This window comes from Leguminivora glycinivorella, chromosome 11 (genome assembly GCF_023078275.1).
Source record: "Leguminivora glycinivorella isolate SPB_JAAS2020 chromosome 11, LegGlyc_1.1, whole genome shotgun sequence".
NCBI classification, from domain to species: Eukaryota; Metazoa; Arthropoda; class Insecta; order Lepidoptera; family Tortricidae; genus Leguminivora; species Leguminivora glycinivorella.
The window spans coordinates 3,404,992-3,417,372 of NC_062981.1; the positions used below are offsets into that span (position 1 = coordinate 3,404,992).

The window sequence follows — 12,381 nt, forward strand, 5'->3', positions numbered from 1 at the left end:
TAAAAAAAAATAGCATACATTGAGGTGTGTAACTTTGCCGTTCGCCGCACAATGTGGTTCGTCAAGGGCTAGAATCCTCCTTTTACGGCGCTCTAGCAACAGCGCCCTTATGAATGGCAATATGGTGCAACTTTCCACTTAATCTGAATTACAAATCTAGATTTTCAATAGATGGTTTAATTTCCGAATCCTCTCGCCATTTTGTGATATGAGCGCACCCACGCAACGTATAATTTTTTGTATGGATTTTTCCACATTCTCGATTTTGGCGCCCCCTTACCATGTGGCGCCTAGACGAGCGGCCGCTCCACTCGCTCTACCCTTAATCCGGCCCTGCCTAAGGGGGGGGGGTTTGAACCCCCTGACCCCCCCCCTTATATACGTCCTTGCTACCAATTATGCATACGACACAGTTCTCTAGTGATCCACCGTACGTCATCTATTGTGCTACAATAGGACACAGCAAATCTGTCCATAAAATCCCCGGCCTTGTCACCAAAGTAGGTCTAGGCATGTTTAAGGAAGATTCGCAAGCATTATCTTTCCATCTTCGGCGTGCGTGCGAATTAGTTTGATAAGGAAACGGCCTTCGTATCGAGCGAAATTTAGCCGGTTCCTTGAGTTACCGCCAAATGCTTGCTACTTTGTATGTTGGGCTGTTGGTGGTGAAGGTCTTCAGAATAACTGAAGATACCTCCTATAAAGACAAGAAAAAGTGGAAGGGATTGTGTGAAAGATAATATGAAACGAAAGCAAGGGAATGATAAGATGAACGGGCGATAGAGCGGTATGGAAGATTAAGATGATGCTTTACTGACCCCAGATGAATTGGATTAGAGCAAGCGAGTGATGAAAGTCTAAGGTAAGAAGGTAACATACATTTTTAAATGGTGTAATTGGTCTATATTAAAAAAATACAAACTAAATCGACACCAACCATAAGAAATGCCCTGGTAGGTTTCCTTTTAAAAAGTCTATCTGTCTGAGTAAATTAATTTTTTCGAGATTATTTTCGTAAACAGATTCCCTACATTCATTTCAAGCTATACAAAAATAAGTTTTAGTTACCTACTAATAAAATAAAATCATGTTATTAATATGCGCGGAAACACGTTAATTTACCGCAAAAATCAACATTTCCCGTTTATTAAAGATCGTGCATTCTAAATGGATTTTTAATTACTCAATTATATAGAACATTGAAGGCCTAGACAGTTACATCCTTTTGTTTACTTACAAGAATGTAGTGTAAGTAGTATATATTAACAATTAAAGGAACTAAGTAATGTAAGGGACCATCCACACTCACGAGTTGCGGCGGAGTTGCGGCGCGCGCCACGTCTCCGCAACGCCGCCTGAATGTAATTCAAAGTGCATCTGCAACTGCATGGCGAATTTATCAATGAATTCATTCATAATTTATCCATGCACTTTTGCCTCTGATAGTACATTTAGTTCCTTTAATTTTAGTAATAAAATAAAATCATATTATTAATATACATATACTAAGTTAGTCAAAGTTATCTAATTACAAGTAACAACAGTATAAATCTAAAATATGTAAGCAAGCATTCAAAATGAAGCGAAAGATGTCTAATCTTCCAAGTCTAAGGTAACTGTACACTATTCCGGGATAGTAAAATGTCGTACATTATTCCGGGATACTTTGGTTTTTGTCGCAAAATAAGGAAACTATCAGTAAAATCTTAATTTAATGCAGTATTTCATTAACTATAGATCAAATAGAACCGAAAAAGTCGATTTTCGAATATGTATCATATCTTTTGAAGCCGTGAGGTACTTCCAAACGCGTCAGTCGCAACCACGCAGGGGTTTCTATGGGCGTGTTTGACGGTAAGCTTGAACTTCTTAAGGGTTTAATGTGATGCGGGTAAGTTTATTTATATGAAATTTGTATCATAATTGTGTTATAGTTATTAAAAGACATTTATATCATCGTTTCAAATTAATTTGAAGCATATTTTAATTAAAATACCCGCTCCCGGAATAATGTACACCATTTTGACGCGGTGTACATAATTGCGAGAGTATCACGGAATAACGGAAACACAGTCCGTAATGTTTTTATGTTTTATTACTATTGGTGGTGAACTATATTTATATATTTGATGTAAATATATTGAGTAAAGATTACAGATTATAGTGACATAATTACGGTATATATATTTTTTAGAATTTAATCTCATAATTGAGTACGAAATGTACCTATACTCGTTGTAATACGTGCGAAATATTGGAGTGTGGCATCGACATTAAATTTGTTTTATTTCATAAAATTAAAGCACAAAGGTTATTTCTTTCGATGTTTTGAGTATAATTGTTATATAATCTTCCAATGTACTAAGAAAAAAATCTTGTTTGTTTTAATATAGCCTTTGTGTTGACTGCCGTAATTAAGTACACGACTTTATATGAGTGTATCTTATTCCGGCATGCCTATATAAAGTATATTAAGATATAAAAACACATAAAATAAGGTATAGAGACCCGGCTATTATGTTTTTAAAGTTCCTTAGTTAGCTAAAAATCTTTATATCGCATATTGGTTTGTCCGTCAGTCAGTCTGTCCGTCTACGATTTAGCTCAATCATTATTAGTACTAAAAAGCTAAAATTTACATAATAATAATACATAATAGTCCTTACACCCTGGCGGGTGTTGCCGCTGCGTGTGTCCCATGATACGGGCAAGGGCAACATCCGCTCGGTGTACCCCTTACATTTCATTAAAGTGTCGAAAGGGCCTCTACGTGTTGGCTTCGGCCCCGCGCACGCCTCCCAAAGGTCCGGAATACCATTGTTACGTGATGGGAAAGACATACATAATAGGATAGACATATGTAAATATAAAATAGTACAAATTCGTTGGACAGTCAATCAGTGTAAGAACGGCCTATAATATTTATTTATTGAGTACTATTTATTTGTATATACATATCTTGAATAACGTATCACCCCATAATGTATACGGTGTAGCTCAGTGATCACCAGTACCAAAAAACTGAAATTTTCATGAGTACCATGCAATTTTTATAACCGGCAATAGCTTCTAGATTGAAATTAAATTTTGAAAAAACCCCCGATATTGTTAACCGATTTTCATCAAACATGGCTAAAAACACTCTCGACTAATTCAGTTTTCAAACGAAAAAAAACTAATCTAAATCGGTTCATCCATTCGAAAGCGATGCTTTAGACAGACAGACAGTAAAACTTATAACACCCTGTCATTATATCATACAATCGTCATACCGTAAAATATCATATTTCCCATGCCACCCCAACCCATCAAAACATTGCCAATTATAAAAAATACACTCTGTATAAGCATCTATCAAAACGATATGTGCAATTGTGCATTATATATTTATGTAAACAATATTTTTGATTCGTTTTTTACATTATGCTTCAACAACGTGGACTTTAAAGGTATCCCGTAATTACGTACAACGACTCCCGGAATTGAAGCCATACCAAAATTGTATCCCGGAATAATGGGCAAACTAAGGGTTAAGTAAAACAATGGTAATTTCTATAAATTGGAAGTTACGATGCAAAATAGTGTCTTAAATCGATCGTAGAAGACTTATCCTTAAAATAAAATAGTTAACACGACTAGAAACTTCGCATTTTTTTTACAATCCTCACTCAAAGTAGGAAACGTCTTAAGTTCCCGTAATATGGTACAGTTACCTTACATCATAAAAATGTTACGGTTTGACTTTTCACCCGTCGCGTCGCCTATAATTTGATTCGGCTAAGAATATATATTTTCGTCGTTGACCTGAATCTAGTTTTATGTTTTCACTAATACTTAGTGAAATGTAGGACACACTCTACAGGTACCAAATATATTGCAACATTTGCAATAAATGTCTTAATCGAGACGTTTGAATGCTATTTCAAATGTTTCTAATTATTTTATTTACTTCCAAGGCATTTGGATGGCATCGAATATCTGAAGACTTTGTCAAATCAGTATGAAATTCTCCTATTGCTAGATTTTTAATTTATAATTTATCAAATTATCACTAGTTATTGATACTCGTATTTTTACAACGTGGTGGCCAAGTAATAGTACATTACTACAGAGGCCGGGACAAAGGGGGTTGCCGGCCGAAGACATATAGACTTTTTTTTTTGTATGAAAACGCACCCAAAATCAAATATTGTCTAGGGCCCGTACCAGTTGCAGTCGGCACGTCTATAAAGCCCCTTATAGTTTTTTTTTAATTGGCTAAATACCTGGATGTTATGTCACAATTATCTGTGTTTGGAAATTAAAAAAGAAGACTTTGCCGGCCTTGGCCTGCAAGGTTTGTATGAAATTCCATTATCTATCAATCGTCCTAGCCGCACCTGCAACGTCATACTTCGCTGCCAATTATAAGGCACATAACATCAATATTTCATACCATGTTTGAGAAAAACAATAAAAGCTCGAGCGTCACAGCTACGCCGGCCGTAAACAAACAGTGCGCAGCAAAGCAATATCTTTGCCAAACGCGTATATATTTGGCAATATTATATCTCCATGACAACAAGTGGAACAAAACATTTGTTTGGCTTGTTTGACATTGACCGATACCGATCGGCATTTGTTTTGGTCATGAACTTGGCAAACGTGTCTAAATACACTCGGTATGAATAAAAACGGGTTATTGAAAATTTTGGGAACACGCATTTTAACGCCTTGGTACAGTGGGCCAAGAAAGTGGTCTACCAGTTTTGACAAAAGCAGGCCTACGTCACGTCACTCGCTCGCGGTCGCGCGTTAAGTACCTACACTAGCCGTAACTTATTAGTATTAGTTAAATAAAGCGTAGGTATTTGTCGTTTTGCGGTCAAGTGAAGGATCTGTTATGTTAGTAATTTATTCATAATCTGTGACAAAAGTTTCTGTGAGCTCTAACAATCGCTGAGGTTGACTTGACACATGGGCATGATGTAAATATCAAATATAGAGAAATGAAATGAAAATTATTTATTTGAAACAGCAGCATACTTTGTACAATTATTGCAGTTATGACATTTAATAAATTGTTCCAAAAAGGATTCCACAGCATGTGTCGGAGCACTTAGTGCCACTAGAGAGAGCAATTGTCACTGACATAATATTATTGCAAGGGGAAATCGACCTTGTTGTCTCATTACGTTTAAACGAATCTCAACCTTGGGGTGGTAAACCACAGTTTTGGTCGACTGTACCTACTCTTAACAGAGGCGTATTCTGATATTTGTGAGCAGTCCTCCCGCTCCATTATATCCGATAGCGACTGTAGGTACAATCCAATCCATTGAATGATTTTAAGTATGCTATTATTTATCAAGTATTTACAAGTGCCATTAGTGCCACTCGCGCCTTTACAATTCGCTACGGAAGTAAATGTAACAATGTGATTTTATGCGTAATTTGCGCTTGTAATCTATTGAACTGAATGGTTTTCGGGCGGTGCTTTATGTTATGATGAATACGCATTTGAATAGAAAAGAATACACATTTACTCGTGAACACAGGCAAAACAAAATACACACAATAACAACAAGACAGAAAGTAATGAAGTGCCACGAAATGGCCTCATCTCAGCGTGTTGCTGGTGATTTGGTATGTGGAAAACCAGAAATGCGTACCGTACATATTTTTTTCGTTATTTTAAACAATAGGCAACTTGACTGTAGGTACTTAAAATAAAAAATACCATTCAGGAAATAAAGCATCAGATAATTATAAGAAAAACAGGGACAGAAGTTATTTTTAACTCCAACTTATATTTTATAAATCAGATAGAAATATATAAAGTAAATCAGTTGACCGTGACGTCAGTCAACTCGATTTCATATTAATTCCATATTAGCAAAGTCGATCAAAATCGTTTTGAAAGTTCTTAAAAAGAAGCTGCTTTGACTAGGAGAAAAGTAGCTTATTTCAGTAAAGTAATAGTGATTTTAAAAAACACGGTTTTCGATTATTATTTGAATATAAAGGAAGGTGATAAAATACCTGAATTTTGATTAATTATATTAAAAATTATTTCCAAAAGTCACTGGACCTCCATTTCTTGAAGTAACTGCTGTAGCTAGTAGGCTACACAATATTTAGTAAAAATACAACTCCAAATCATTAATTAACTTCTAGTTGTTAGTTCAGGTTTATAAAAAAATCTGACATGATATTCTCGAAGTCCCGGCACAACCCTGTATAAGAACGAAAAATCCCTTTGATGTGTGAATGATTCATGCATTAAGGAACCAATCATTTTTGGATACGTACAACAATATCAATAAACCTATTTTTTTTTCTACAGCGTCGTCTTTGGGTGCTGCCATGACTATGCCGATTTGCGGGTTTCTCATCGCTCATCTTGGGTGGGAATCTTCCTTCTATTTCACTGGTAAGCCACTTTCGCATTTACATATTTAGCGTATTGTTTACAGTTGGTGTCTTGGTTCTTTCGCCTTGGGCGGGAAAAGGCTGCAGGTTTACTGTTTTCTTTCTTACGGATAACAGAATTTATTAGTAAATCAGAACTTTCCAACATATTTTTTTATATTATCAAATCGGATCCAGGCTCCCATGAGCCGTGGCAAATTCCGGGATAACGCAAGAAGGATGACGATATAATGGAAAACCTTTTGTGACTTGTAAAACTAAGGAACACATCCTCAGGATTTTTTTACTGACGAATAATACAGAACTACTTCTTTGTCTTATTACACCATCTGTGGTGACTGAGTTCATTTTGAACAATTTTACTTAGTGTCACTCTATCAAGACAATATAATAATAATTCGTTTAATAATTCTCCCACAATTTCCAGGGATAATCGGGCTGATGTGGTCTCTGGCGTGGTTCGCTGTTGTATACGACTCTCCCGCCGAACATCCCCGCATCTCAGACACTGAGAGAAACTACCTCTTGAAGGTTCTTCCTCAAGACGACAATGCGAAGAAAGGAGTAAGTATACAATAAAATATTATTCGCTTGCATTTGCTGGTTCGCTTTTGTAGGCTACTCTCCTGCCGAGCATTTAATACCTCTGCCACATACTCGACGAGCGGCGTGCGAAGTTGCAAGGGAAGTAGGTAGAGGCATAGTGTGGCCGCGCTACTCCTCATGCCGCTCGTCATGCTCCTCGTCATGCCCACCGCTCCTTATGTTGTCGGTTTTTTGACACGAGTCAAAGGGCCGGCAACAACCTAGTGTGATAATCGCGCGAGTAGGGCAGTGTGTGGCCGGAGAGGGCAACATTGCGGCAGCGCGAGGAGCATAGTGTGGAAGAGCTATAAGACTCATTGAGGAAGACCTCAAGTAGATACTTAATGCGAAGAAATAAAGAAAATTACGATAGAATATGAAACACATTAAGATAGACGTCAATATGACAACGCAAAGAAAGGAATATTACGATATTTACGATAGTGTCCTATTTTTGGATTATGCCATACATCTGTAAAATTTATAGTGTACCGTATTTTACCGAATTAAAAAAAAACCTGCTAAACGTCCTTGTCTGCATAGAACATCCAATTATGTACTCTTGCACACTGAACATAACTAAGTAAACGTGTAAACTACATTGAGAGATGAGTCAAGTTTAAAGACAATACTAAGTTATATTGTACCGTCATTATGATGAATGGATACTAAACGAAAATTTAAATATGTAGGTAAATAGCTGCTAGCCTTGTTAACTTTATTATAACCGTGTAAAATTAATGTGCATTGTTACGTTTTTGCGCGTCAGGGTATGTCCAATTGTGCAAATAATAAACTTGTAGTATAAGATAGATTCACTAAAGCTGGCACGAATGGATTGAATGAGTGAATGATAATATTTATATGTGCGTCACAAAATGATTACATACAGGTTGATACAAAAATTGATTATTGAAAACGTATTTGTAGATAAATTATACCGTATGACAGCCCAAATTCATCAGTATAAAGAATACTACAAAAACTGAGTACCTACTGTCAAGGAAATTGATTTGTATACCATTTCGTACCTTGTCACAGAGACAATCAATACCGGTAGATGTTATACGGTAAGACTTTAGGCAAGCTATGGAGTCGACATTTGCCATAAATCTAAAACCTTATTCATATTCATACTCATTTGTTGATTTTATGTTAAAATGCCTTTATAGCGATAGAGTATGATAATAGTACATTACTACAGAGGCCGGGACAAATGGGGTTTATACAACTAGAGTAAAAATGTTACTCGGACACTTCTTCACTTGAACTGGATGTTGAAGATTCTTCATCCTCGCTGGCATTTATATTAATAATAAAACCATCAGTAAGATCGTCTATCTGGTACTCCATATTTTCATACGAACACTCTGTTTCTCGGACTTTTCTCCAATATCTTCAAATATTTCTTTTTTTACGGCATCAACCTCCTCGATGAATAGTTTTTGAACGTCGTTCATATTAAAAGTTACGTTCCTCGTCCCTACTTTACCTTTTATTATCCCCCACAACATCTCAATCGGGTTGAATTCCGGGTGGTAAGGTGGTAGGCGTAACACAGAATGACCGTGTTCTTGGAGTATTTGATCTAATACGTAAGTTTTTCTTGTATCTTTATGTTTTTTTATTATTATGTACAGAACAGTTTTCGTATTTTTTTTTGGTATGGTATATTAATTTATCTAACCAAGCCAACATTTCTTTTTTAATCGTTTTTTTAACTGGAGCCCGATCCACTTGAACGTTATGATATGATAAGAAGCATTATCTACAACAAGGACGCTTCTGGGTTTTAAGTTTAAGTTTAAGTAACAAATATTCGTTCACCCATTTCCGATAATTTGCAGCATTCATGTTACTATGGTAATCTCCGGACTTCTGGCTGGATTTGAATGTCAGCAAAGCATTTTTTACGAAACCTTCCTCTGTACATGCGTGAACCGCTATCAGCCTTTGACCTTTTGATATAGGAACTCTAACACCGCTATTGCTGTTGTCGGTCCATACGTTTGGTGTGATGTGAGTGCTATGGACGTACGTCTCATCAGTATAAATCATCAATGGGCCGGTTTTCGTTTCTATATTCCTGTAATTTTTGTAAATATATAAAACTTTTGTAACGAATATCGTCTTTTTCAATTAGCCGCATCCTGTTGTTCTGAATCTTCTTCCACCTAAATCCCATTTTATGTACGAGACGAAGTAAAGAAGTTTTACTACCAGGAAAACCTATCGATTCCTTTAAAACGTTGTGTATTTTTTTAATAGTTGGCAACGTTTTGTGTACCGATTGAAAATTATAAATACACCTTCTAATAACATTTAAATCGAAATTGTCCACATCTGATTTTGGTGACAAACGTGGTCGTTTTTTACCGGGTGTTACAAACACATTTGAAGCCGATGCCGCTGTCGCATTTTTGCAGAAGCTATTCTTGATCCGCTGAACACTCCGTATTGATGTACCAGTTGCCGCAGAAGTCATTTCATACAACTTTTCAATGTTCAGAAAACCACCTTCAGGGTTTTTATTATTTAGTTTTAAATAATTAAATACATTAAAAATTATTTCTCGAGACTGTCCCGATAATGTTATTCCTGGTCCAAGATTAGACGAAGTCATTTTGAAAACGAGATCTAAAACATTACGGTATCAGTAATGTTTGCCGATCAATTGACATGAAGATTACGTGAAGTGTCATTCTAATAAGAAGGTTATCAATTAATATGGTATCTATGAATTATCTTAGGTACTTCACCTAACCCAACCTGTATTGTATGTTTTATACATAACAAAACTAGGTATTTAAATGACAGTGTTCGCATGCACGATGACGCCGTGAATAGCAAAGCAGCATTTATGACCGATCTGGCTCAGTCGGTATAGTGGCGCTGCCTGCTAAGCCACGGTCCTGGGTTCGAATCCCGGTAAGGTAATTTATTTGTGTGATGAGCACAGATATTTGTTCCTGAGTCATGGATGTTTTCTATGTATATAAGTAGGGATGTACCGACTAGTGATTTGGCCGACTAGGCCGACTACCGACTAGTCGGCGCTTGGGTGGCCGATTAGTCGGCCGACTAGTCGGCTAGTCGGCCAAAACATAATTTTCGACTAATTTAGCAAAATTTTTGAATGACATTGGTCCTTTGTTGGCGCTTTTCATTATTATTTATAGGGTTCAAAGGTCAATGAGAATATTGATATACAATTTCCATTTTTAACAAACGATTTGGCTTAGTGGGTTAGGAATCCTGCCTATGAAACCGATAGTCCTAGGTAGGACATTTTCTTACCGTGATGATCACAGTTGTTCTTTTGACTAACAAAGGCATAACAAATAGGTTCATAATACAACAATATCAGCTGTTAATTTATGTTTGTGTTTTTCTATCACTTATAATGTGCCGACTAATCGGCCCTTTTTGCCGACTAGTCGCCGACTAATCGCCGACTACAAATGTGGCCTGATAGTCGGCTTTCCCGACTAGTCGCCGACTAGTCGGTATGTATTTATCTATTTTAGTATGTATATCGTCGCTTAGCACTCATAGTACAAGCTTTGCTTAGTTTGGGGCTAAGTTGATCTGTGTAAGGTGTCCCCAATATTTACATACATACATACATACAATCACGCCTGTATCCCATGAATGGGTAGGCAGAGCACATGAAACTACTAAAGTATCAGTGCCACTCTTGGCAAATAGGCACTGGTCCCACCGCGAGCTAGTAAGCTATGAGCTATCGGCTATAAAAACGAACAAAAGATAGTCGCTTTCGTGCAAATAAAAGAGACACGGCGATGTTTATAGTTACTCGCCCAGCGGTGAGCTATCAAAATCGCCGTGTCTCTTTTATTCGCACGGGAGTGCTTATCTTTTGTTCGTTTTTATAGCCGATAGCTCATAGCTTACTAACTCGCGGTGGGACCAGTGCCATAAGGGGTTGACAGAAAACGAAACTGTGACATTGCAGTGACAGGTTGCCAGCCTCTCGCCTACGCCACAATTTAACCCATATCCCACAGTCGCCTTCTACGACACCCACGGGAAGAAAGGGGGTGGTGAAATTCTTAACCCGTCACCACACGGGCGCCCCCCAATATTTATTTATTTATTTTTCAGTTGACGTACCTGCAACCTCAATTCATCATTTAACATAATCACGATACAAATCGTCTCTAACCCCTCAGTCCTCGTTTACTTTATGTACCTAACCTACATATTCCAATATATTATTCTAAGCGATTATTGACTAACAAAAGGTTCCAAATTCAAAAACTCAGGATGCTAAATACGAAGCATTATCGGAAAGTAAATGGTTACCTTACGCTTCACCGCCGTACGAAGTAACACTACCATTTAATTTGACAAGGAAATTATTTTTTCACCACACCAACTGGTAAAGGCTTTCTTTGCTATTCGAAAACAGATAGCAAAATTGCATTTTATCCACAAGGGGGCAAAGTAATTTCATACGAATTTTAACTCGATGTCTTAATCTGGCTGTTAGATTTTACCTATAAATGATGATTTTGAATCATAAATATTGAATAAATTGATGGATTTAATTTATTTTGATGTTTTATAGTCAGTATTTTGTTCGAGTTGGTGTGGTGAAAAATTTTGTGTTTCACTCGGTGGCAAAGTTTGTTTAACCTTCGTGTCTTGATACCCTCGCAACGCTTAAGATTCCACTTTTTGAACCACTCGCTACGCTCGCGGTTCAATTTTGGAATCTTTCGCTTGCTCGGGTATCAATATTGGCACGTGCGGTTAAACAACTACTTTGCCCCCTTGTAAAACAAATAACTATTATCCCACTGTATATACCTAATGGAGATATCTTTAAACCTTGTGAACGAATCAAGACTTGATGCAATCGACATGCGATTGATTTTGAAATGACTTCGACATTTTTAGGCGGTCCCTGTATTTTTCGATAAGTAAAATTTCGCGACGTTTCTTCAACCTTCGCGAAAACATCGTAAATATTTTTCACACAATCTATTTTCACGACATCAAAGCTTGGCTCATCCTTGGGCCGATGACGTCAGTGCGCCACGCCTTCGAAATGCTTGCCAATGCATCGCATGCAACTGAATAATATTTCCAATTCGCCAGTGTACAGCTTGGCTTGTTTACATTTGGCTAGAACGTTGTTTATTTTTATTAGGAATAGATTGAGAGATGATCTTGAGTGGGAGGGGTAAACTCAAACGGAAGGATCGTGTGAAAGAGGATTTGGGAAAGAAAGAAGTGAGTGCTGAGATGACGAAAGATAGAGACGAATGGAAGAGGAAGACGAGTTGTACCGACCCCCTATAACGTGGGATAAGGGTAGGAAGAAGAAGAAGATTGAGATTATATAAACTGGCTCTTCAC

At 37.1% G+C, this 12,381-nt stretch overlaps 1 protein-coding gene across 1 annotated transcript in view; it reads left to right on the forward strand.

Moving 5' to 3' along the window:
* LOC125231122 (sialin) overlaps positions 1-12,381 on the forward strand; it is a 90,871-nt gene that overhangs the window by 54,425 nt on the left and 24,065 nt on the right. The window contains exons 6-7 of the mRNA XM_048136480.1: positions 6,326-6,412; positions 6,839-6,975. Coding sequence (XP_047992437.1) covers positions 6,326-6,412; positions 6,839-6,975 — 224 coding nt within the window. The remainder of the gene's footprint in view (positions 1-6,325; positions 6,413-6,838; positions 6,976-12,381) is intronic.